The sequence below is a fragment of the Sarcophilus harrisii genome, chromosome 5 (genome assembly GCF_902635505.1).
Source record: "Sarcophilus harrisii chromosome 5, mSarHar1.11, whole genome shotgun sequence".
Lineage (NCBI taxonomy): Eukaryota > Metazoa > Chordata > Mammalia > Dasyuromorphia > Dasyuridae > Sarcophilus > Sarcophilus harrisii.
This window is the reverse complement of record NC_045430.1, coordinates 111,453,201-111,478,796: the sequence shown is the minus strand read 5'-3', so window position 1 is coordinate 111,478,796 and position 25,596 is coordinate 111,453,201. Positions and strand designations below refer to the sequence as shown.

The following is a 25,596-nucleotide window of genomic DNA, read 5'->3' as shown; positions in this document are numbered from 1 at the left end:
TTCCACCTCCATGGAGGTAGTACTTCCACTTGAGAATGTCCATAAGAGGAATGCCTTTGAGGATGAATGTAGATAAAATAACACAGTTGTTTTGAATGGGTTCACTATAAATTTATGTTATATAACCACAACTGGGCCTGAATGCTGCCAGGAAATACTTCTATACCATATTTATCAATTTATTATCCTACTCTCTCTACAGTGACTCTACCAAACTTTTTCATCCCTCCTCAAACTTTCCATGACCCTTCTTCCCCTAGTGCTCTCAGTTGAGAACTTCACCTCATATTTTACAGGAAAAAAAATGAGGCAATTCACTGTGAACTCCCTCTTCTCTCCTCTTCTTCATCTATTACTTATATACCTTTAAAACATTAGGCTGAATCTAGTAAGATGAAATTTAATAAGAATAAATATAAAGTCCTATAGTTTGTCTTTTTTGGTTCTCTTCAGACCTTTTTGATCACTCCTTGATATCCTTTCATCTTTCAGATATTATACTCACTATTTCTGGGTGAATCCCAAGATTCTATCACAAATTCAAAGGAAGGAAGGAAGGAAACTGTGAGGGAAACACTACTAGTGAATAAAGAAAATTTTCATAAAGAAGATGGTGTCAAAGATGAATTTTAAAGAAAAAGAAGCAATCTATAAGGCAGAAATAACAAAGGACTGCATTCTAGACATGTAGAGCAGCTATTTCCAAAGTTGGGAAATAAGAGTGTTGTTGGAAAGAAACATACAGGAAAAAAATATTCAGTAACATTGTAAAGGTAGGCTGGGACCAGGTGATGTAAAGATTTAAAAACTAAACAAAGAAGTTCATTTTTAAGCTAGAGACAATGTTGTTGTTGGTCCTTCATTTTCAAGGAGCATCAATGACATCTTAGGTAATGTCTTGACTTGCACTTGAATTAGATTTAAATGAGACAGAGAAGGGCAAAGTTATAAGCTTAAGTCATCAAAGTCCAGTGGCAGGACAAAAGTCAGCACTGGCTATGGCAGTAGATGACCTTGGCATTTTCTATGTACGACCAAGCCCAAGTTCACCTTCAGCTTCTTTTATGGTCACTGGCACAAATTGCTCTCATCTATCCATTCCATTGGAGGAAGTCTTCTCATGCTTGGGGTAGACATTCCTTAACTCACTAATAGGTTTGAAGCCTATAGGTTAGCCCACCTACTGAGACAATTTACCAAGATGAGGCTACTGCACATACTGCAGCTTCTTGGAGCCACCAGTGAGAGTTGGATGAATCGGATGAATAGCAAAAGTGGATTTGCAAGCCTTCCACCAAAGGTGCTCATCCTCCTGAACTTCACTCCATTAGAGACAATAAGAAGATAATGGAGTTGATTAAACAGGGAAATCATAGTCAGATGTGATTAAGGGAAATTATTTTGGCAGCAGTATGTGGAACAGACTAAATTGTTGAAGAGACCTGAGGCAGGAAAATCAGTAAGGAGACTTGCAAAAATCTAGGTTAGACCACCATAAAGGAGTGGAGAGCTTGGAATCTGATATTTCAGAAGGCAAAGAATCTGGGTTTCCAATCTAGGGATAGGTCTAACTTATGTTGCAGTGATATTAGTTCTAGCGCAACTAATTCCAGCAAAAGCCTTATTGGTCTCCTTGCCTCAAATCTCTCTTCTTCAATCCGGCATCCAATCTAGATTGTGTGATCACCTTGTAAAAAGAACATACTCTTCAGGTTCTCAGGTTGACAAAGTTAAGTCTTGACCCAACTTCCTTTGAAACCCATATTTGATATTTTTGATGCATATTTGATGTTTTTAACACTACATGTATAATTACTTTAAATTTGGCATTTAATTCCTCCCACTAAAGTACATGGGAGGAATTAAATGTTAGAGCCCTTTAAAATGAGAATTAGATGTAAAATTCCTCCCAGGTATTTCAGGGGGAGTTATTAAATGTCAAAATCCAAAGTGATTACATGGTTACATTTAAAACATAAAACCCTAGTGTATAAAAGAAAAAATTTTATTGCAAGGTTTATTACCAAAAATGGGAGATGGGCTTCACAATGACAACTTACAAAATACAAAGGCATCTAGAAAACCAGGGTAGAACAGTTTACAGTTAGTCACTTTTTGCCAAAGAGCTCCTTATACTTTTGATTCAGATAACAAAAATTTTCTGAGTTGGCCAGGTCCAATTCTACACATTTATTCCACGAAAAACAAATGAAAAATAAATGGAATTCTAAATGTGAGTGTCTAAGAGGTTCTTGTTAACATAGAATAGAAAGGCATGACTTCTGGCAAACAAACATGAATAAAAATAAGAGACAAAATTATAACACACAAGTATTTTTGCTTCCAGGATATCACTGCTTTCAATATGTAATGTTTTTCCCTTTCCAATTATAAATGGAACATAGGGAATTGGATTAAGTCATCACCTCAAACAAGAGTGTGGGTGACAACTGGTGTTATAATGAGGTGAGAAAAAGTCCTTTCCTTAGTGTACACATATTGTTGAATATACATTTGTTCCTGGAGCTAGAACATTAGCTTCTCTGTTTTTTGCAAATACCTATGTCTGTATATGTTAATTAAGAGATTCCCTTTCATCTGCCCTGCAGCTGAAGCCTCCCATACATACTGTCTCCCCCAGTCAGAATGTGAGCTCCATAAGAGATAGACTATCTCACTTTTCTATTTAGCACAGTGCTTGTCACACAGTTCAGTCTTAATACTTTTTTATTCATTTATGCAATTATTTGGACTTTAATTTGATACTAATGCCTACTAAAAGAAATGAAAGACAAGTGGAGCCCCCAGGTATAGTGTAGTATAAGGAAGTATAAGGAAGAAAAGAGGAAGATCAATTAGGAATTAATAGAAACTAGAAATGGGAAGTTAGCAAGTAGAAGAGACATATAAGGATATGAGTTATCTGCTCCCTCAATAACTGGAAGAAAGAATTCTTGAGACTAGTACTAAAAAAAAAGTAAATTAAAGTCCAAAGACATAATTCTCATCCAGCTAGGTTGAGAAGTATTAGGTCTAGAACAAGTTTGAATTAGGTCACTACTCAGAGAAAATCAGAACTTGAAGATTTAATGATCAAGCTAAACATTGCTTAATTCTGTAATTAAATGCCAGAATAATTAGCTATCTGTATATCATTTGTACTATGTTAATCCTTACATTTTCTCTCTTTCAATGATAAACCATTGTGATGTGGTCAAGTAATTTTGATACATTTAATAATTCTGCTGATGTTTTAATGGTAAGTAGATTTTACTAAACTAAATGCAAAAAATATGCAAAATGCCATAATAAGAAACACAGATATAACATAGGTCTTGCCCATGTGGATCATAATTCAATGGGGGTAAAGTAGTGAATGGACAATTACACAGATAACTACTATGAAGGGGAGAATGAAATAAGGGGAAAGTACAGATCTATGCAAAGTGTTAAGAGAAATCTGAGGAAGAAAATTCCTCAGCAGCAGCAGCAGCAGAAAGAGGAAAAGAAGGAGGAGGAGGAAGAAGAAGAAGAAACAATCATAAGTGAAAGTTTAAGGAAAGGCTGAAGAAAGAGACAAGAGCAGAGGATAGGATGGAAATAATAAGAAATTTGGGGGCAAATGACTATTAAAACTTGATGATATAGGAAGGAAAGCCATTCCTAGAGTGCCATGTATAAATTAGTGTCATTCCCTGAACTGAAAAGATTTTCTTATTCTAAAAAGTTCTATGCACTTTATTTCCTATATTTAGTAACAAATGCTTCTTCTGCTTCTTCTTCTTTTTTTTTTAAAGTCAATCTAGGTGGCATGGTAGACAGAGAACTACATTTTGAATTAGGAACACCCGAGTTAGAATCCTAACTTAGAAATTTACTAACTTATGACCCTGGGCAAGTCACTTATTTTCTCATCTACAAAACGGGCATAACAGCATCCATCTCCCTGAATTATTGTGAGGATCAAATGAGATAATATTTCAAAATTTTAAAACACTATATAAATGTTACCTTATTTTTTTATTATTATTAAATCAATATCTGCACTAAGAAAGGAAAGAGCTACATAAAACATAAAACCTCTCAAATGGAATTAATTCTAGATACTGGATTACACACCAATCATTTATGTAACTGTGCATAAGCCACAGTTCTCCAGATTTCACTTTCCTTATCTGTGAAATGATGGGGTTGGACTAGATGGCATCTTGGCTTCCTTCAAGCCAAGCTGGAGCTCAAAATTGATGATTTACATACTTTATGGCCAAACAAGGGGAATGTTACACATCTTTATCAATAACAGATCAATATATGGGGAACAAGGTAACAAAAATGACTTTCCAGGTCCCTTTTTTAAAAGGTCTCATCCTCTCATTTTCCAGTGATGTTTTAACAGTTTTTCTCATTTCCCAGAAGACTGAGGACAGTGATTGGTGGAAAAACAAAGTTTATATATTATCAATATTTATAGATCTAAGTACTGGAGTCATTGAGCACTATAATTGGGGGAAGAAGAAAAGGGGTCTCTAAATTTCATTTGAATATGTATATTTTATGGATAGTTCTTTTTTCTTTTGGAGTACAGATATTGATATAAAATAATAAAATGATTATGAAAATGATAATGATAGAAAGAAACAAAAAAGGAAGGAAGGAAGGAAGGAAGGAAGGAAGGAAGGAAGGAAGGAAGGAAGGAAGGAAGGAAGGAAGGAAGGAAGGAAGGAAGAAAAAGAGGGAGGAAGGGAAGGGGAAAAAAAGTCTGACTTTCCAAATCATGGGATGGGGAAGTTGGAAAAGAGGGCCAATTCTTTTGGTCATGGCTAGACTGAAATTTTTTCCTAGAGCTTGGGGCTTACTCCTTTGAACAAGTGATCATTATCTCATAAGAAACTTTATGGAAAAACAAAGAACTAAAATTCTATTAAGTCTGTTCATTGACTGAATTTCCAATTTAACCCATAACTATATAGACAGATTCAACAGTATGCTCTGGGTGCAATTAACAGACATTTTGTTCAATACTTCCTACACTGGAGTATTTTATATCTATGGGATGGATCAGGAGGACTCACTGAGGCTAGAATAAACTTTAACAATAAAAACCCTGGATTTTAGGAAAGGTAAAGAGGAAGGCTAGGTAAAGTTTCATACACTAAAATTTTACAAGAGAAATAAGCTTAGAAGGGAAGGAAAACTCTCAAGTTGAATTGTGAAGACACAGAGAAACAATTCTGATGAAGAATAAAAAAGAGTTGTCTGCAGATGTCAATGCAGATACATAGAAAAATTGCCAGTGAATTTAGTTTAAATACACACACATGCACACACATCCCTATATGTCTGTCTGTTTGAATCTCTACACACACAAATATTACACGCATGTCAAATGCATGGTATGACATATTAACAATAGTTTAGGAGATCAATGTTCAGAATGATCTAAGGCTGATGAAGGAAGGTAAGATAAACAAGGATAAAGAATGAAATAATGGGCTTTTGGGGGGGAGAGGCAATTAGTAGGGAAAATAAAAGGATCAAAGTTTCTGCACAAAAGTCTCTGTGAGGATATATGTATATTTGTGTCTGTGTTTTTCTCTCTGAAGGTATCTCTCTGTCTCTCTTCTGTGGGTCATTGGTCTTCAACAGAAAAAAAAAAATTCTCCCTTACAGCAACCACTAAGATCCAAAGGTCCCCTTAATAAAGAAAAAATAAATAAATAAAAGTTGGAGGGGAAAAAATCGATCAATAACCATTAAGTCCCTACTGTGTGTCAAATACTGTGCTGGTTATTGGGGAAACAAATTTTTTTTAAAAATTGTACTGTTAAGAAGAAAATATTGTTCAATTAAAGTAAAGCTAATGCTCCACTCATGGGAGAATGAGTTAAAAAGTGAATGATGAAAGGAACTCTCTACTTTCCCCAAATGTGTGCTTATAGTCAGAAATATTAACATATTTGAGAAATTTGCTTTAAAGAATTTTTTCAGCAATTTAAAAAAAAATCACTAATCACTCCTTAATATATCCTCCTTTCATTTAAAGAATGTCCCTGGGGGGAAAAAAATGACATGAAAAGTTTTAAAAGCTTTAATTTCTTTTCTAAAACTCATAATTTTGAATACTGAAAGAATAAAGTACAAGTCAAAGGAAATTTGCTTTTTAATTATGCATATAACTTATTCTTGCTTAAAATCCTAGTTAGATGCCCCACCTAACTGTTCAATAGCAAGGGTAAGTAGCATTACAAATCCAGAGACAATTTGTATTTTTTTTCCTTTTTATTAAAAAATAAACAGGAATGTTTTAATTATTCACTAGAATATTAACATAAAATCAGTATGGAAGCTACTAGCATTCTATTAAAAAGGCTTATGTGACATAGATGATATAAGTCCTTCCAAATTTCATTGACTATTCAGTGCCTCTTCTGTTTTCCCTGCCCAATTTAGCAGCATTCTAAGTTAGGAAACTTATATCTATGTCCCAGTTGGTGATTTTTTTTTTAAGTACAGGCTATAAGAGTCATTTTAAGCAAAACAAAGTGGGATATCATCCATATAACCCATACAAAGTAAAAACTTTTTCTAACTCCTCCCTCCCTGAATTATAAAAGAAAAAAAAGGTTTCAATTCTAAATTTTCCTTTCCAAACTGGAAAAAAAATTCATCTGTTTTTTTCTCAAATATATTTATTCAATTAACTAAAAGTTTATCCTGGTAACTATTAAGGGAACATACCCAGACTCTATTCAAGGAAGAAGTCATTGCTATGGGGAAAATGATAGAAACCTTGAGGTGAAGTGACAACCCTATCTTTGAACTACAGGAGAGAATAATATGAAATGCCCCCTAGACTGTGGGAAGGTACATTTCAGAGAATGGATATATAGGTAGGACATTTAGATCAGGAGTCTTCAGAAATAAATTCTAATGACATTTCTTAGAGGCAATTTTGATAAAGGGGGGGTGGAGAATAGAAGTTTTCTAAAGAGACTGATATGGATTCACAGATAACAAACAGATTTTTTTTTTAATTCATAGAAAATGGAAGCAAGGACAAATTAACAGAGGATAAATACAAAAGTGTAGCTCATTTCCATGAGATTAATTTCAGGAATACTAAGCCTCCAGAATGAATTGAAGCTGCTAAGAAAAACTAAAGACAATAACAAATATGGTTTTTGTTTTGAATTTTACCTTTATCTGGGGATAGTACTAGAGCTTAGGATGAATAAGACAGTGAAAATTTTTGGTTGAAAGAAAATAAAAATAAAATTCTTCAACTCTTATGTTACTTCTATTTTTCTCTGCCAAGGAAAACCATTTTAGCCTGCTAAGGACAAAAAAAAAAAAAATAGATTATAGGAAGTTGATATCAAAAATAAGATAAAAATAATTAAGTGCATACATAAACTGATCTCATTGAGTTCAAATCATCTAGATTTGCAACTCTCTTTACCTCTTAAACTAGATTACAGCTCTGAAAATCAAGCAGGATAGAATATTCAGTCCTCTGCTGCCTGGTAGTTGGGGACTGAACCTTCAATCCTGTCATTAAAACTTTAAAGATTTCTAGCTAGTTTATAAAAGCTGAGTCAAATAACTTTCTAGGGGCGGAGCCAAGATGGCGGAGAAGGCACACGTGACTTTCTAAGCTCTTCTCATGCCCTCACGACCAACATTAAATTCAGCCTCAAAAATAGCGCTTGACTGGTAAAACTCATGAAGATTAGAAGCACAATAACTCACCAGCAGAAAATAATCTGGAAGATCGCCAGGAAAGGTTTGTCCTGAGGGGCCAAGAACGGAACCACCCTAGGCAGGGAGAGCCTAGCATCCAAAGCAGACCAGGGGTGGGGGTATAGAGACTCTGCTATAGGCTAACTGCTCTGCCTTAATTATAAAGCAGTAAACCGTTAGAGAAATTAAAGCCAAAAACAGAGGGGACTCTCTAAAAAACCCCAGAACCTAACAAGATCTGGCTATAACCACCCAAAACCAGAAGTGAGTCAGATAAACCCATAACACAGCCCTGCAACCACATTCTACAGTTTGGAGCTTTTGAGGGGGCAGTTACAAATCTGCAAGGGGGGGGAGGGACAGCCTGGGGCAGCTTCTAATCTGCACAGTGGAGGGGTTGGCCTGGGGCAGTAAAACTTTCCAGCATGACTCTGCTTCCCTGAGCAGGGACACTTCCAGTCCTGTAGGGCTATTCGCTGCTCACCCACTCATACCCACAGCCCCAGGGCAGGCTTTGGCTTGGGGTAGTAAAACTTTCATTGCTCAGCCTCTAGCCCCAAGGCAGTCATTAACCCCCCACAGTGGGGTTCTTTACAGGGCACTTCCTCAGCTCTGCAGTGCAGGCCTGAGTTACTTCCAGGGAACTCTTTCTCAGAGCACTCCTGTACCTCGATGCTCTTTGTAGCCGGTTGGCAGGACAGCTATCCTTGCTCTGCAAAGGAAGCTGGCAACCTCCTGGCCTTGAAGGCAGACCCTACAGGCTTTAACAAAATGAGTAAAAAAATCAAAAGGATAATAAACAGCTTCTATACAGAAAGAGAGCAGGTTTTCAACCCCAAGAAGACTAATAGCAGACTGTCTCCAGACAATTGTTGGTCCCCAACACAAAAGGCTTTCCTAGAAGAGACTATTAAAAACCTTAAAATGGGGAAAGGAAAGAGAAACTGCAAGAGAGCAACAACTTCCTGTTGGAAAAGGTAAAAAAAACTCCCAAGAAGTGCAGGGAAACAGAATTTATGAATTGGAAAAGGTTAAGAATTCCCAAGAAAGTAGGATTTGTGAATTGGTTAAAAGAAAATAACTCATTTAAAAAAAAAATAGTGAAATGGAAAAAAATTCCATAGAGCAAAATAACTCATTTAAAAATTCAATTAGACATAGAGAGAACCTGAGGATCATTGGACTACTTGAAAATTATGATGAAAAAAAGAGCCTACTATTTTACAGGAAATCATCAAAGAAAACTGCCTAGAAGTAATAGAACCAAAAGGTAAAATAGGTGTTCATTAAGAATTCATTGAACACTTTCTGAAAAAGACCCTAAAATAAAAATAAATAAATAAATAAAGAACAAATAACTTTCTAGAGGAGCTCTACTCAGGAACAAACCAGCAAGTCTGTTGTTCACACTCAAACCAGATATCAGAGACTGCAAAACTCAGACTAAAAGAGCAAAGATCAGACTATTACCTAGATCACGCTACTTAGGGCCTGGTAAAAGTTGCAGTTTGCTACCGTCAGCGACCCATGCTTAAAAAACATAGCATTCAAAATCTGGAAAATACAATAACAGGACACCAGATAATACAGATCAGGACTATACAAGGCCTCAATACTCTTTCCAGAAGTGTGCAGAATTTTGCCCTAATAAAAAGTCACAATTCAGGAATTAAGACAGGAAAAATTAATAAACAACAATAACAAAAAACACTTTTAATAAAAAGAGCAATTATGGAGATAGAAAATCCAAAACATAAACCCAAAAGAAAAGAGTAACTATACATCACCTATTAAAAAAAAGTCTCAAAGAAAACCATAGTAATACCATAAAATCAACTTGAATACAAAGTAGAAATGAAGATGTTTTTATTTAATATTTTTTATTTTCCTCAGTTACATGTAAAACAATTTTTACATTTGTTTTTAAAACTTTGAGTACCAGATTCTATTCCTTCTTCCCTATTCCCATCCACCCATTGAAAAGGCACAAGTGGAGTGATGGAAAACATTTTCATATAAGTTATATAGCCAAAAAAAAAAAAAAAAAATAGCTCCTCCCCCCCCAAAAAAAACAAAAAAAAATAAAGTAAAAAAAAAAAGTGCTTTACTCCATATTCAGACACAATCAGTTCTTTTGCTGAATATGGATAGCATTTTTCATTTTAAGTCCTTCAGAGCAGTTTTGGATCATGTCACAATGAGAAATAGCAAAATAGCTTTATTCACAGCTGATCATCCCACAACATTGCTATTACTTTATACACAGTACATTAATAAAGATGTTTTTTAAAAAGTAAATTAAGAATTTTGGCAGAAAGTCTTAGAAAGTGAATTACCTAATACAAGAGGTGCAAAATTTTACCCAAGTATAAATACCATGAAAATTAGAATGGAGCAAAGAGAATATAATATCCCCATCTGTCAGGATATGTTAAAACAAAGTTAAAAGATAGAGAAAAAAGAAAAAGAGAAAAAAACCAAATCCTTTCAAAAACAACTGACCTGGTCAAGGAGAAATAATTTAAGAATCACTAGACTACTTAAAATGTATGATTAAAAAGAGCCACACTTATATTTCAAGAAATCATGAATAAAAATTGTCCAGATCTATCAGAACCAGATGAATGACAAAATGAGATTGAATCTGCTCATCATCTCTTGAAGGAAAACTACAAAGTGAAAATTCCCAGGAACATAACAGTTAAAATCGAGAGATTCTAGGCCAACGAAAACTTACTCTACATAGTTAGAAAGCTAACTGGCTCAAATGAACTACACATATCTTTAGGTCACTATCAATAATGTTTAGAAGATCATGAAGATTAGAAAAAGTATGACATTAATGAAAAAAAATCCTATTTTTTTTAAAGGAGGAGAATAAAACATTTAAATTAAAGAATGGTAAGTTTTATTGATTCCTAACAAAATTTAAAATATTTTTAAAGTGATGGCTAGTGGATATAAAGAAAAAGAAGCAGTGAATATTATAACATGACTGCAGATATTTGATAACTATGACAGATTAGCTTGATCTCTCTCTGTCTCTCTGTCTCTGTCTCTGTCTCTGTCTCTCTCTCTCTCTCTCTCTCTCTCTCTCTCTCTCTCTCACACACACACACAGAATTACTGTACTATAGATCAATGTAACCAATTATATCCAATTCTTCCTTTTAGAATCAAAGTTCAGAGCAAGTACTACCTCCTATAAAGAAGTACTTCCTGATTCCTCTCAGCACTATGCATTTCTTTTTTATATATATCCACTATGGCAACTAAGACTATAGGTTGTAAAAGTACTTTGCTGTTTTTTTTCTTTTAATTTAGTTATGCTTTTTGGTTTTTTACATTTCATTTGCTTATGAATATATAAGTAAATGTGTGTATACACACACACACACACACACACACACACACACACACACACCAGGAGTGACATAGAGGTATAAATATACCAGGGTGATGGCTGTAACAGGAAAAAGAGATTTTCTTAATGACAATGTATAGTTGGAGAGAGATTAAGAGATTTTATAACCTTAAGAGTCTAACAAAAGGTGGGGAAATGGGATAGTAACTGGTCTTTGCTGGGTGAAGGTGGGTGAGGTGGTTATATTGGAGAACAGTTCCAGGGAGACAAGGATGTTTGAGCTGCGATCCATCTTTCTACCATATAATTTGCTGATCATAGTCTCTATGAGGTTATGTCATGCTTTCGTGGTAGTAGCCACTTTGGAAACCACAATTCTAAAATAATAATAATTAGAAGAACTATGCCTGGATAAACATCAAACCCTAGCTATGTCACTTGGGGGGAAGGGTCACTTAAACTCTGTGTGCCTCAGTTTCCTCATCTGTAAAATGAAAACATTTAGATTTGATAATTTCTAAGGCTCCTCCCCACTCTAAATCTTTGAATCTAGGATTACCGACTGACCTGTTCTAACTGAATGAGTGGGATATGGGATGTGGCTGCAGAGCAATAAACAAAATTTACTTCAATGCTTTCTCACTTAGGAGATCTGTCCAGGATCACATAGCCATTATGTTAGTTAACACTTGCTATAATCCAGGCATTTAGTTAAGTATACAAAGTATATACAAAGACAAACAAAAACAGTCCCAATCCTCAAGAACCCCACATTCTCATATAGGAGAAAAGGAAAAGGCAACATGCAAATGAGCAGATACATATAAGATATATATATATAAAATACATGAAAGTTAATTCAGGAGGGGGAGGTAAGTTATGAGTAACTAGAAAAACTGAGGAAAACTGAGGAAAGACCTCCTGCAAAAGGTAGGATTTGGAATCAGTCTTGGAAAAAGTCCAGGGAAACTGGCAGAAATGAGGACACAGAGCATTCTAGCCAATACAAAGAGATGGACACAAGAGAGGAAATATTTTGTAGAGAACTATAACTGGGATGGTGAAGCTCTATTACAGAGTAATTGGAAGGGATTGTAATGATGACTAAAAAGTTAGAATGGAACCAGGTTATAAAATGTTTTAAACAGTAGTATTAAAGATTCGCTTTAAAACTAACTCTACCCACTATAACATGTTGCCTTAAATTTTTTTTTTTTTTTTGGCAAGGCAATAGCAATTAAATAATTTGCCCAGGATCACACAGCTTCTAAGTATCAAATGTATCAGGTGCTCCTGATTCCAAATCCAATGTTCTAATCACTGAGCCATCTAGCTACCCTTACTTTAATTCTTAATGAATTAACTATAGCAAGCATCTACTATGTGTTAATCACTCGGCCTTATAATATCTCTCCTGCTTTAGAACTTCAAAATTGATATCATATATATTATTTCATTTTATCCTTACAACCCTAGGGCAGGGCAGTAGTTCTAAGTCCCTACTCAAAATCTTAACTCCTCTATCCTTTCCTTCAGAGATTTTCAGAGTCGTAAACTAACTTCCACATTCCCAATGCCGCAAAAGTTACCCCCTAGACAGTAGAATAGGGCAGGCTAAACTGACCCAAGGATCAAATTTAGTCCTTTGGCCAGAGATTACACTCTCCTGATTTGGAACTGAAAGTACTATTGTCAACACTACCCAGGCCCACATTGGAATAAGTAAATGAGAGAACTTGATGAACTTTTGGAGATCATTTAAAACAAAAATCATAAGCCATCGCAAAGAGTGAAAATTTTTTTGGCAATACTAAAAGTGTAAAATTAAAAAAAAAAAAGAATAAGGAAGAGATGAAGTTCCTGCTTAAGTTGATGAAAAGCAAAATCAATGAGCAGCATTCAACACAATTCATGAGCAAGAGCACCATCTACTGTATATGAATAGCACAGCAAAGAAGTCACAACATAGTCAAGGAGGACAATAAATGTAAAGTCAGTTTTGATCATTGCACATTTCTACAAAAGTAGAAAACTAAATACACTTCAAATGATTCACACTTTCAGAGGATTTTGATAGGATATCATGAAGGAAATCTCAATCATTCTCCCTGATTGCTTTAACAAATCAAAAACCTTTAAGTACAATTGCTTACCTGCCATCATAGCTACCATACTGGCTCTATAGATGTTAGTAAGGGAACCAAGTTCTCCCGTTGCCAGAATGGTTTTGAGGTGTGCATCTCCACAGGCTTTGCGAAACTCACAGATCTCATCATACAGAGCTGTTGGGGGGAAAAGAATGTGGCATTTAAAACTCAGGCAATTGACAATATGATTTGGCAGCAGTTTAGGAGAGTTTATTTAAAATTTAAATAAAACATTTATCATGTTTAATTATTCAAAATTAACAATACCTATTATATGCCAAAAGAAAATTTTGCTTTAAGTCCCAAAAAAGTCCTTTTTTTTTTTTTCAGTTTTCCAGAAAAGTTAAAAGAAAAGGTAACAAGTTGACATAGAATATTGATTTGAAACTATAAAACATTCTTGAAAGATCCTCTGCAAAGGGTTTAAGAGTTCAGTTGGCCAGGGTACTTCATAAGCTATATATGGGAAAGACTGAGCCCTGATGGCCAATGACTAATGCAATTCTGAAAGAGAACAAAATTCTCCAGATATTCGTGGCCAAAAAGTCTTCTGGTGAACCCCATCATTGCCTTTACTGAGGGGTACTGCCTCTTGCAATAGACTCCTTTTTTTTTTTTTAAGTTAGTGAGATTACATGGGTCAATTAAAAGCTCTCTGGTATTTGGGTTTTTAAAAATCATCATCTAAAAAAACAAATAAAACAAACCCCACTACTCTGTGCTTAAATGGAGAATAAAACACTTAACTAAATTAAATTTCTGATTTTTTTCTTGTTATAGAGTAGTACTATAGATTTATTATTTAGAAAAATATAATTTCTTCCTTTAACTACATAGCTCAGATTAACTCAGATACTAAATCAGTAAGGCAACAATCATTTATCAGGATCCATCTATGCTCAGCATTGTATTAGGCGCTGTGATAAACAGAAGTGAGAGAGAAAATGTTCCCTGACTTCAAGGAAGTTGAAACAAAGGCTCTTTAGGACAATATCTACAGCAAATGGTTACTATATTTTAAGATATTGCTTATCACAAGCTTTAAAATATTTGACCCACGACTCTATTTATTAAGTGTCATTAGCATAAAATACAAAAAAATTTCTCTAGATTCTTGAGAATAGTCATTTCCCAAAGATCAATTAAAGGAACACATACAGTATATTTCCAATATAGCCCCATGAAAGTTCAATAAGTATTTATTGACTAACAGTTAACTTCAGAAGCATTATCAGTCACCAAGAGCTTTAGCACGCTGCCTAGCCATTATAATGATGGGTATCTTGGCAACTAGATGGATAATGTATCCCAATCAGAGAGATTAGATGGATGAAATGTAACCTAGTCAATCTCAAATCATAATATTCATTAACATTTTCAACTGTAACTTTCCTTCCAATATAAATGAGCAAAATGATGGAAAAACTAATGGCCTATTTTCTTCTACATTAGTGGAAAGGGAGAGAAGCAGGATGTAGATTTATTATAATTGCTACTGAACTGTATATGTAGAGGAAATTACAAATGAAGTAATAAGTTCAAGAGATTCCCATTTCTAAAAATTCTTCATAAAAAGTAATTGCTCAACAGAATGAGTAATCCCTTGAAATTTCAAAGCATCATTTTTCAAAAGCTCCCTTATGTACACTATTTCAACATCATAATAAGCTATCATTTCTATTTTATAGATGTAAAAACTGAAACACACAAAGGTGGATGACTTGGCCAAGATCTCATCAATGGGCAACCATAGAACAGAAATCAGGACTCAGGTTTTCAAGACACCAAGTAAAACCTTATGGCTAAACTAGTTTGCTTCTATCACCAAAAAGTACACATACAGCTCTCACAGGATTCATATCTACCTCTACAATCATTTTTTTTTTCTTAAAAGTAAGCAACCTGCAATAGTAGTAGGAGCTAGGTTTCTTCTGGAAATTTAAAAATTAAAAAAAAAAAAGCATTTGGGTTTTTATAGACCATAAAAAATGTGATATTGATCTATATCTTTCAGATGAGAACAGAATAGGAAAGACATGCTAAAAGGAAAAGGATTGCAAGAGAAATGAGGAGACTCAGAACCTAGTTCCAGACTTGCTTGTAATTAAGTTGTATGACCTTTAAAAAAAGTTATAAACTCTCTGTTCCTTGGTTTCTTCATCTGTAAAATGAAGAAGCAGGGAAAAAAAAAAACTGACAAGGTTCTTTTACTTATTAAAAGGAGTATGGTTTTATGAATTAATTCAAAGGTGATTTTTCATGATCAGGAAAATCCTTCATAGTTTATTCACTGGAACCCACTTTGATATACACAGTAGATTTGATAAAACTTCAATGAGTGCAAGATGTTCAAATTTACTACAGAAAATGCTCACAAGCACCTCTTGTTGCCAACCTGAAAAGAAAATCTCGCCAGTAACAAGATAAATTAGAAAGCTACTGACAATGACTGACAAATAAAAATGAAATTCCAACACAAGGGTTATAAATAATTTAAGATATGTACCTAATGTAAAATTAAGCAAGAGTGATATTAAAAAATTGAGAAATGTCTAGGATATAGATGATGCTTAGAAATAAATTCTTACAATAGATGTTTTAAATATTATAGTATAGTATATATGTATGTGTGTCAGTGTATGTGCATTATATACACACATACACACATATCCTTTACCAGTCCATATAATATAATAGAAAGAATTAATTTGGAGCCATATCCTGGCTCTGTCAATTGCTATCTTTTGACTTTGGGAAAGTCACTAAATGTAGTAAATTTGCAATAGTGACCTCTTCTCATAAGACTTTTAGGATCAAACAATTTCTTACAAATATAAAGTAAAAAAATCATCCCATTTCCCAGTGAAACTGAATGAAAACTGGCACACACAAACACAAATCAGTACAGAAGACACTGAAAAAGACAAGCCAGACTTGGTAAGTACTGCCAGTATGGTATATGATGCCTCTACTTCTTCCCCAAGTCCAAACTCTTCATCAAGCCATCATCCTTAATAAGAAGAGTCACTACCTTTCCAAGTTTGGAAGGTGTTCATTAGGGTGCAGAGACAAAAACATTTGTTGTTGAAGAGACTCTTCCCATTCTTTTGTTTCCATGCACTGGTTAAGTTGATTGGTTCAATAATAAATGACAATTTAGACTACTATCAGCAGCATCCTTGTTTGGATCCTAATTTTATAATTGAAAGATAGCACCATGAAAGGGAATGTCCATAATGAAAAAAGTACCAGTCATGAAGACTTCAATATAAATCCTGCCTCAAACTCTTGATGTGTGATCATGAAGTAGTCCCTTGAGTTCTCTGAATTTGTTTCCTCATGCACTTGCCTCCCAGGGTTGCTGTGGTTATCAAGTGATATGATGCCTAATGCAATCTGCAGACTTTAAAAGTGCCATATAAATATAAGCAAGCTCACTCAGAGGATGTATGGCTGGTTCTACACTAATTAAAGACACAATCAGGAGAGTTTACTGGTGACCTGCAGCTTATTTTACTGAAGATAGGTTGTTTGTTTCCTTTTGTGGGTGACTTGTGGTTCCTGGAATGGGAATTTCATAAATAATTGTATGTTTGTTTGGAAAGCTCAGTTCCTGTGGAGACTAGATTTGGTGCAGGAGAGGTGGCACAGCAAATCAAGCTTCAGGTACTAATTAGTGATGTGACCATAGGCAAGTCACTTGATCACTATCTGCCTCAATTTCCTCAAGTGTAAAATTGAAGTAATTGTACTCTACCTCATAGGATTGTATCAAGTAGGTGTATCAAGCCAGATTTGAACCTAGGAAGATAAGTCTTCCTGACTCCAGGATCAGAATTCTATGCATTGTGCCATCTCCTGCCCCTACTTGGCACACAGTAGTGCTTCATAAATGTCTGATGCCTTCCCTTCTCATTTGCTGAAGGCTTAATTCTGCCAATAAGGGAATTAGGAGGGGAGGGAGAAAGGAAAGAAAGAGCAAGAAGAGAAGGAGGGAAGGAAAGAAGGCTGGGTAAGAGGAATGAAAAAGAGGAAAGGAGAAGGAAGGGAGGAAGGAAAAAGAAAAAGAGAAACAGGCATATGAGGGAAGAAAGGAAGAATGGGAAACTGGCAAAGAAGAAAGTATATAAGGAAAGAAAGAAATGAAAGGAGGGTGGAAGGGGAAGGAAAAAAGAGAGAGAGGAAGGCTGGAAGGAAAGCAGAAAGGAAGAAAGAAAGGGAACAAGGAAGGGAGGGAAGGAGCAAGGAAGGAAGGTGAGAGAAGGAAGGGAGAAAAGGGGAAAGGGAAACAGGAAAAGAAAAATGGAAAACAGAAAGAGGAGAGGAGAGGAAGGTGGGAAGGGAGGAATGGGAGAGAAGAAAGGGGAGGAGATGAGAGGGAAAAAGAAAGTAGAAAATAGAGAGGAGGGAAAAACAGAGGAAGAAGAGAAAGAAAGTCACCCAAATTTTATTTTTCAGTAATCTCTAAATCTGTAATCTTATGAAAATGGGTATGGTAGTCTAAGCTAATTATATTATTGGTGTTTAAATATTTTAATTATGAAATTTATCAAATAGGTATCTCCTACCTGCCCCATCCCAGAGACAGATAGGCACACAGAAAGTTTTATCCATCAAGTGAACTAACAATGCTATTAGTTAACAATATAGTACTGAAAACTAAGAGAAAACTTAGGAGGGCTAACTAACCTCAGAAATTGGTTAGGACTCAAAAAGGTCTTCATGGCTTAGAATATTGGGTTGAATGTATTATCTTAATTTTTTTATGTGTGTGGTTCATGAGTTTTGATTTCATTATTGTAGGGGATTCCAAGGGTGGGAACTCCTTTCACCCAAGTATATTAAAAACTAATAAGTTAAAAGTCTTAGTAGAGTCACCCAAGACAGTGAGTGGTTAAACGGATTCTAGTAAATTGTTACAGAGTTTTTATGTTTTATTATTAGGATAATAACTGGACATTTCTGATCCTAGGTAACCCTCTATGCACAAAATCATGTTCTCTTTCAATCTAAAATTTAAGAGAATTATAAAGTCTTTACTTGGGCTCAAAATAATCAGCTTCATAAGTATACATAAGGAAGAGATGGCAAGATAGTTGCTTCTTTAGAAGGCACTAGGGAGTTTTAGGAATCAGCAATGTGCTAAGACTAATCTTTTTTTTTTTTTAATCTCAGCTCATTATGGGTAGAGACTGATTTTTGCTTTTTTCTTTGTATTCCCAGCTCCCAGCACAGTGCCTAGCACATAATGTAAATTGAGTGACTGACTGAGTCCTTAGACTTCTGACTAGAAACAGCACGGTGACCAGAATTATGAAGAGAACTGTTCTACTCTAGTCTTAAGATCAGACTCCAAGAGTAATATGTTCAGTTCTGGATGTTGCATTTTAGGAAAAACATTGATAAGATAGAAAGTATTTGAAGAACAGCAAATAGGATAATGAAGGGCCTTGGGGTCATTCCATATTAATACTAGTTGATGAAACTGTGGTGATTTAGTTCGGAGAAAAGAAGAGAGAAAGAGAAGAAGAAGCATTTATTAAGCACTTAATAAGTACCAATCACTGTGTTTATACATTACAAATATTGATCTCATTTGAGAAAACAAGAGTGGGGGGCAGCTACATGTGCTATCTAGATAGTAGATAGAGCACCAGCCCTGAAGTCAGGAGGACCTGAGTTCAAATCTGACCTCAGGGACTTAACACTTCCTAGTTGTGTGACCCTGGGCAAGTCACCTAACCCCAAGTGCTTCAGCCAAAAAAAAAAAAAGAGAGAGAGAAAGAAAGAGAAAGAACAAAGAGGAGATATAATGGTTGTATTCAAGTAGTTGGTAGAGCATCAGAGATCTCTGGAATCAACTCTAATGAGTTGATATCAACTAATGAGTGGGGGAGAAAAATTTTAGCATTGTCAGGACTTAAAATTGTTCTCAGTAATTAAAAGACAAAGAACTCAAGCAATAGCCATCTCTACTGCTGCACAGGTACACTTACTTGCACCTCTAAAAACAAGAAGAGTATCATTGGTAAACCTGCATATTGGTATGTTAAATATGTCATAAGCCACTTAACCTGTTGGAGGATTTTGGATGTTTTTATCTAATAATTAGGATAATTACATCCCAAAAGTAAATTTAGACTAACTCTTCCACTAACAAGCTATGTAACTTTGGGCAAACCATTTAATTGTTCTTGACTTTTGTTTCTCCATCTATAAAGTACAATAATAATCTCAAGTGCTTCTGAGTTCTCAATTTATTATGCTATGCATTAATAAGTTTATTCCATCTTATGTGCACTGCATCTTCTCTCTCTTTTTTCTTTTTTTTTTTTTTAATTCTGGCCTATACAATCCTTTGACTGAAGTTTCTATATAATAATCAACCAATAGAGCTTATTAGATAGGCATGAAGTCCCCCTAAATAAACATTAATTTACAGTGTGCTTCTGTAGATTTATCTATTATATGACTTCTTGAGAGACAATATGGCATTCTAGAGACATATTTGGTCTTGAAGTCAAAAAAGACTGATTCAAACCTGGTTTTTGATACCTACTGACCATGGGACTCAGAGAAGATATTTAACTTCTTAGTGTCCCCAGGCAACTCCAAGATTATAAACTTTTGGTCAGTTGCTGATCTTATTATTAAGGAATCTGTTCATTGGAAGCTCCCTATTCCAATGAAATACCAGTCAGGCTCTTTCTAAAAAATGATTTTTACTAAGACATTCTGACTAGATCAAAACAATGTACTGAAATGATTCTTTCAAGTTAAGTGGTTAAACAGGCATAGAATTTGTATTTGTTTCTTATCTGTCAACACCTTCTCATTTAGTCTGCATAATAAACTCAGGGCAAAGGTGAAACCTTTGTAATCCCTTTAAAATTGAGTTGTAACAACCATAGCATATTACCAAAATGACAGGCTACTTTAGCACCAATTCCACAATGACCTATTATAATCTGTTGTAGTAGCAAACAAATCTCAAGGGTGAATAAAATATATGTATATTTTAACAGTCAAATTTGAACTCTGGCTTTTAGGAACACCAAAAAGAAAAAGGGAAATGCATTTTCCAAAATATATGCATGATATTAATAATTCTACATCCCTAAAAATCAAGACAAATTGAAAAGAACAAAAAAAAAAAAAATTCTCTCTTAATTATAGTGAATGAAACTGCTGGACAGATAGTACTTTCCTAGAATGAATAATGTTTTATGCTAAAAAGTAGTAAAAGACTGCTGGGAAAAACTGTAGATTCACACATGCAAAACAACACTTCACCTAGAATGCATGAAAATTTCATAAAAGTAGGCAACTTGATAGGTTTGTGAGTGGTTTCAAAAGGAAAAAAAAAAAAAGACTATACTAGCTATGTTATACCTTTTGATTCCAATTTAATTTTAATTCCTTCTCTTTCTCTCCCCTAATGTTTCCTGCTGTTCTAGAGTTTTAATAATAATAAATTATGGCAAGTCTTTTATAGCTCAAAATTGTTATTCTGTAGTACAAACTCAAAAACACTTAAATTTGGAGTGATCATGGTGATGACAGTAATTACTGCTTTCTTTTCTTGATCAAGGACAGAAATATTAGGATGAATGGGTACAAGCTATAGGAAGGCAGATTTTTTTCCTCAGCAAATGGAATTAGTTATCTAAAAGCAGAATATTCTGGTAGGTAGTGAGTTCTCAATCATTAGAAAAAAGACTTCTTCAGTTGAAGAAATATGTGCTACAAACAAGATTTGAACTAAACAATCTTAATCTCTTTCAACTCTAAAATTCTTAATTTGTCTAAAAGTCTGAGTCCCATCTTAGCCATAAAACACTTCCCAATTTTTTCCACTTCCAATTTTGACAACTTGCTCAATCATTAGTCCCAGAAAAACCATCTGTATTTCATCTTTTGCTGAGTGTTTATTTGTTATTTCAGTTTCTTTTTCTGTTACTCTCAGTACCTGTCTGATTCATGATTTTCCACCTTTCTTGTAAACAGCAATAGCAGCATTTCACAGAATTCTACCAAGTGGCAAAATAAATAAATAAAGATTAGACAGTGACTACAATAGAGAAAAAACATTTTTTCATGTTCCAAAGCTGTTTACAAGGGATGGAGCCAAGATGGAGGAGACAAAATAGTGGAGAATATATAGGTCTTTGAGCTCTTCCTGACTTCCTTCACATCAACACCAGATCAAGCCTCTGAATGGGTTTTGGATTATAGCAAATTTCCAGCAGAAGATATTTTGGAAGTACTTCAGGAAATGTCTATCTCAATTGGGCAACCCTGGTCCAATTCAATAAACACCAACAGCCTCCCATCACCTTTAGGATTGAATATAAAATCCTCTTTTACTTTCAAAGCCCTTTACAATTTGATATCTTCCTCTCTCTCCAATCTTTTTACATCTTATTCCCCACCTTCTCCATGCATTCTACAATACAGTGACACACTTTGCTGTTTCTATCATAAATACTCCATCTCCTGACTTTGAGTATTCTCACTGGCTGTCCCTTATACCTGGAATGCTTACTTTTCTCATCACTGGCCCCTAGCTTCCCAAGCTTCCTTCAGATCTCTACTAAAATCCCACCTTTTGCAAAAAACTTTTGATGATACTTCTTAATGTTTGTGTTGTCCCTGTGAGATTATCTCTACCTTATTATATCCTGAGTATAACTGTTTCCCCTAAACTGTGAGCTCCTTGAAAGGGATTTTTTTACCTTTTGTGGTAATCCCAGTATTTAGCACAGTATTTGGCACATAGGTGTTCCTTAATTTGCTTGTTGACGTAAACCAAGACAAACTTTTCTTTCCACCCAGACAACCAGAGTATGAGAACTTTCTGTGTCCTTTTGAAAAGGACATGAAAAGCATATTTAACTTGAACCTTCTCTATGACTAACTCTCTCAGTATTTCTCTCATAACTGCTGTTTTTATCCATTTCAATTAGCAAACCTTTGGAATTTAATTGAAATGGGATTAAATGTGTAAATCAATGTTGGTAACCTGGTAATTTTCCTTATATTGGCCTAGTAAAACTACTGACAATAACTAAAATATTGCACTATTTATTTTTCTTCACTTATTTTTTTTTAAAGAGGGGTTTATAATTGTAATTTCAAGAGTCTCTTTGATAGGTAAATCTTAGATATTTTGAGCACTTTATATTTGAAATGGGATTTCATTTTTTATCTTTTCCCCCAGGTTTATTATTATATATAGAAATAATGAAAATGTGGATTTATTTTTGTCCTATATTTACTAAAGCTAATTGCTTAATTAATATTAATTACTTAATTTACTAATAATTAATATCACCACAAATAATTTCTTTGCTGTCTCTAAATTTTTCTAAGTTAACCATCATGTGATGTTCATTTTAATAAAATTTTATCTCCTCTTTGCCAAAATGTATATAATTCTTTCTCTTTTGTTAATGCTAACAATCTTAAAAGTTTGTCAAATAATAATGCGGAAAGGAAGCGTTCTTGCTGTTGGGAAAAGTTTTTAGTATTTCTCCTCATCAAATAATGTTATCTTTGATTTTCAAAATATACTATATATAATATTTTAAAAGGCCTTTTCATTTCTATGCCTTTCAAGATAAATACTATATTTTGATAATGTTTCATCTATGAATATAATTATATGTTTTTATTATGATTAATTATACTGTTTTTCTAACATTCAACTACTTTCAATGCTGGTATAAATCTAACAGTCATAATGAATAATTATATTGATACCTACCTTCAGTCCTTTAGGTGTTATATAAAATTTTTACACCATTTATACATTAGTTATAAATTTCTCATTGTCTGTTTTATTTTTCCCTGGTTTAGGCATTGGGACCACATCTGTCTCATTAAAAGAGTTGTATAGGGTGATCTCTTTCTTAACTATTTAGAATGTCAGATATAGCATTCCTTTTAAAATATTTCATAGAATTCATTTGTAAATCTGTCCAGATCAGGAATCCTCTATCCCCCTCCCCTGCCTTTTGATGCTTTATCTTATTTATGCCTTAGATTATTTATGGTTTGTTCACTTTCATTCTCTGAGATGGAATTGTTTAAAATGACTATTTCTTGTTTTGTTCAGGAATTTTATGTCTCTCTATATATATTATCATTCATTTCTTTTATTCCAATTATACTTGCCAAATAACCATAGCAGTTTATGGAAATTGTTTCTATTTCTTCTCTGTTCACTGTGAATATTACGCTTTTCTTGAATTTAACAATTTGTTTTTTCTACTTAAAAAAATTAGGTTAGCTAAAGGTTTATATTTAGATTTATCATTTCTTCATTTTGTCTTTTTCTCCCTTTGAAAACTTTACTCTTTTGTGGTAATGTTGCGCTTAACAATGCCTTTCTAAATTAAAAAACATTTTGTCAATATATGTTTTCGGAGGAAATTTGTCTTCTGAAGACTAAAACAGTCTTAAGTATATAATCACAAAATCTTTTTTTTGTATCACAATTTTTTTTTATACATTGTCTCATTGTGATCACTCTTTTTACAAAGTTATTGTTTCTACAATTTGTTCTTTCATTCATTTATTATTCAGATATTTGTTAATTAGTCTCTAAGTATGAATCTTTTTTTTTTGTTCCTTATATTAATGATTATGTTTAACTGTATTGTACTCTATAAAGAATATATTTAATATTTCCCCCTTTATACTTATGGATAATTTCTCTATTCCATTTTTACTGTGGCATTATGGAGTTCTGAGAAATATGTAGTGATTTCATTCAGAGGGTGTCACAAGTTTTCCAAATCAAACTTTTCACTTTGTTCCATGATAAATATATACATATACATGTGTATATATATATATATATATATATATATATATATATGCATATACATACATACATACATATATATATACACACACATACATATTATATGTTAACTTTCACATAGATTTATATAGCTTTGAAATAACATTAAAGTCTCCTATAATAATTGAATTGTGCTCCTCTTTTTTTGCATTTCAGTTAGCTTTTTCCCTTATTTATCATTTCGTACATACATTTAATAATGAAACTGGTTCATTTTTTCTTGCTTTTAAGGACAATATAACTTTTTTATTTATCTCCTCTGATGATACGATTTTTTAAAATTTTTTTGTCTTGCCTGATAGCATATCCTACTTTCTTTAGAATACCAAGTACATACTAAATTTTATTAAAATTCCTCATCCCAGGTCTGGTTTGTTTTTTTTTAATTCTTTTTAAATTTTTAACAAATAGCAAATTGTTGGATTTTGTTTCTGATCCATTCTGATATCAGTCTTTTTGTTAGGGAATTTAATCCATTTACATATAAAAATTATAACTTCAGATTTGCATTTTTAAAAAATTGATTCTTATTCCTCTTTTAAGTAGCTACTTATAGCCTATGATTAGTTTTGTTTATATTAATTTGATCCGAGTCTCTTCCAAAATAAATAAATAAATCATTTCCCCTCCCCACTCCACATGGCATCCCATCTCATATTCATTTATCTTATCACAGTTTCCTGAGTTTATTAACCTGCTAATGTCTTTATTTCCTCCTCATCTTTAACCCTTCCCTCTCTCTGCTGGGAGAAGTCTATGATTCCAAAGTTATTCCCACACTCCCAGCTCCATGCTCATGCAATCTTGAAATAACTTGAATAACTTGAAATAACTTGAATAACATTTTTATTGTAACTATTTATGCTCTTTTCTAATTTGTGCACATCTATTTTGTCCTCATTCCATCTCTAAGTTATTCTTATTGATACACTCCTATTTAAATATTATATACTTAAGCAATTCTTCCCTATTTTCTAATGTTCTTATAATGCAATACCCTTCAGATAATTTTAAGATTCCAAGGCATTGCTACTACATCAGGATGGCTCCCATACGTCAAGGAAATACTATATATATACATGATTCTTGCCCCCTCATACTGCTTTGACCCAGAGATAAAAAAAAATACCTGATGTCAGGGTACCACTTGTCTTGTAACAGCTTAGCTGATCAGATTTCTTATTGTTTTCATTTGTGACTGAGTTAATTGATACCATAAGACCAACCAAAAGTTATTTAGAAATGATTAAAGTAACTGGATTTAAGGTAAATTTCCTTGTTTCTTAAAGAATCAGAGAGACTTAAAGATAATATGTGATGCTCCCTTTTAAACAAACAAGATATGGATGTGATCACAAATGATGAAAAAATATGATTTGTATTACACAAAATTCTAAAACTTTTTTATATGGACAAAAGGTAAGCAACTAGGATAAGAAAAGAATTGCTTTTTTGGGGGGAGGGATGTCTTTGAATTA

General features: G+C 33.8%; 1 protein-coding gene across 1 annotated transcript in view; it reads right to left on the bottom strand.

Annotated features, from left to right (window-relative positions):
* The window catches only part of DERA (deoxyribose-phosphate aldolase), a 118,002-nt gene that overhangs the window by 43,054 nt on the left and 49,352 nt on the right, over positions 1-25,596 (bottom strand). The window contains exon 6 of the mRNA XM_012550691.3: positions 13,258-13,386. Within this exon, the coding sequence (XP_012406145.1) occupies positions 13,258-13,386 (129 nt within the window). The remainder of the gene's footprint in view (positions 1-13,257; positions 13,387-25,596) is intronic.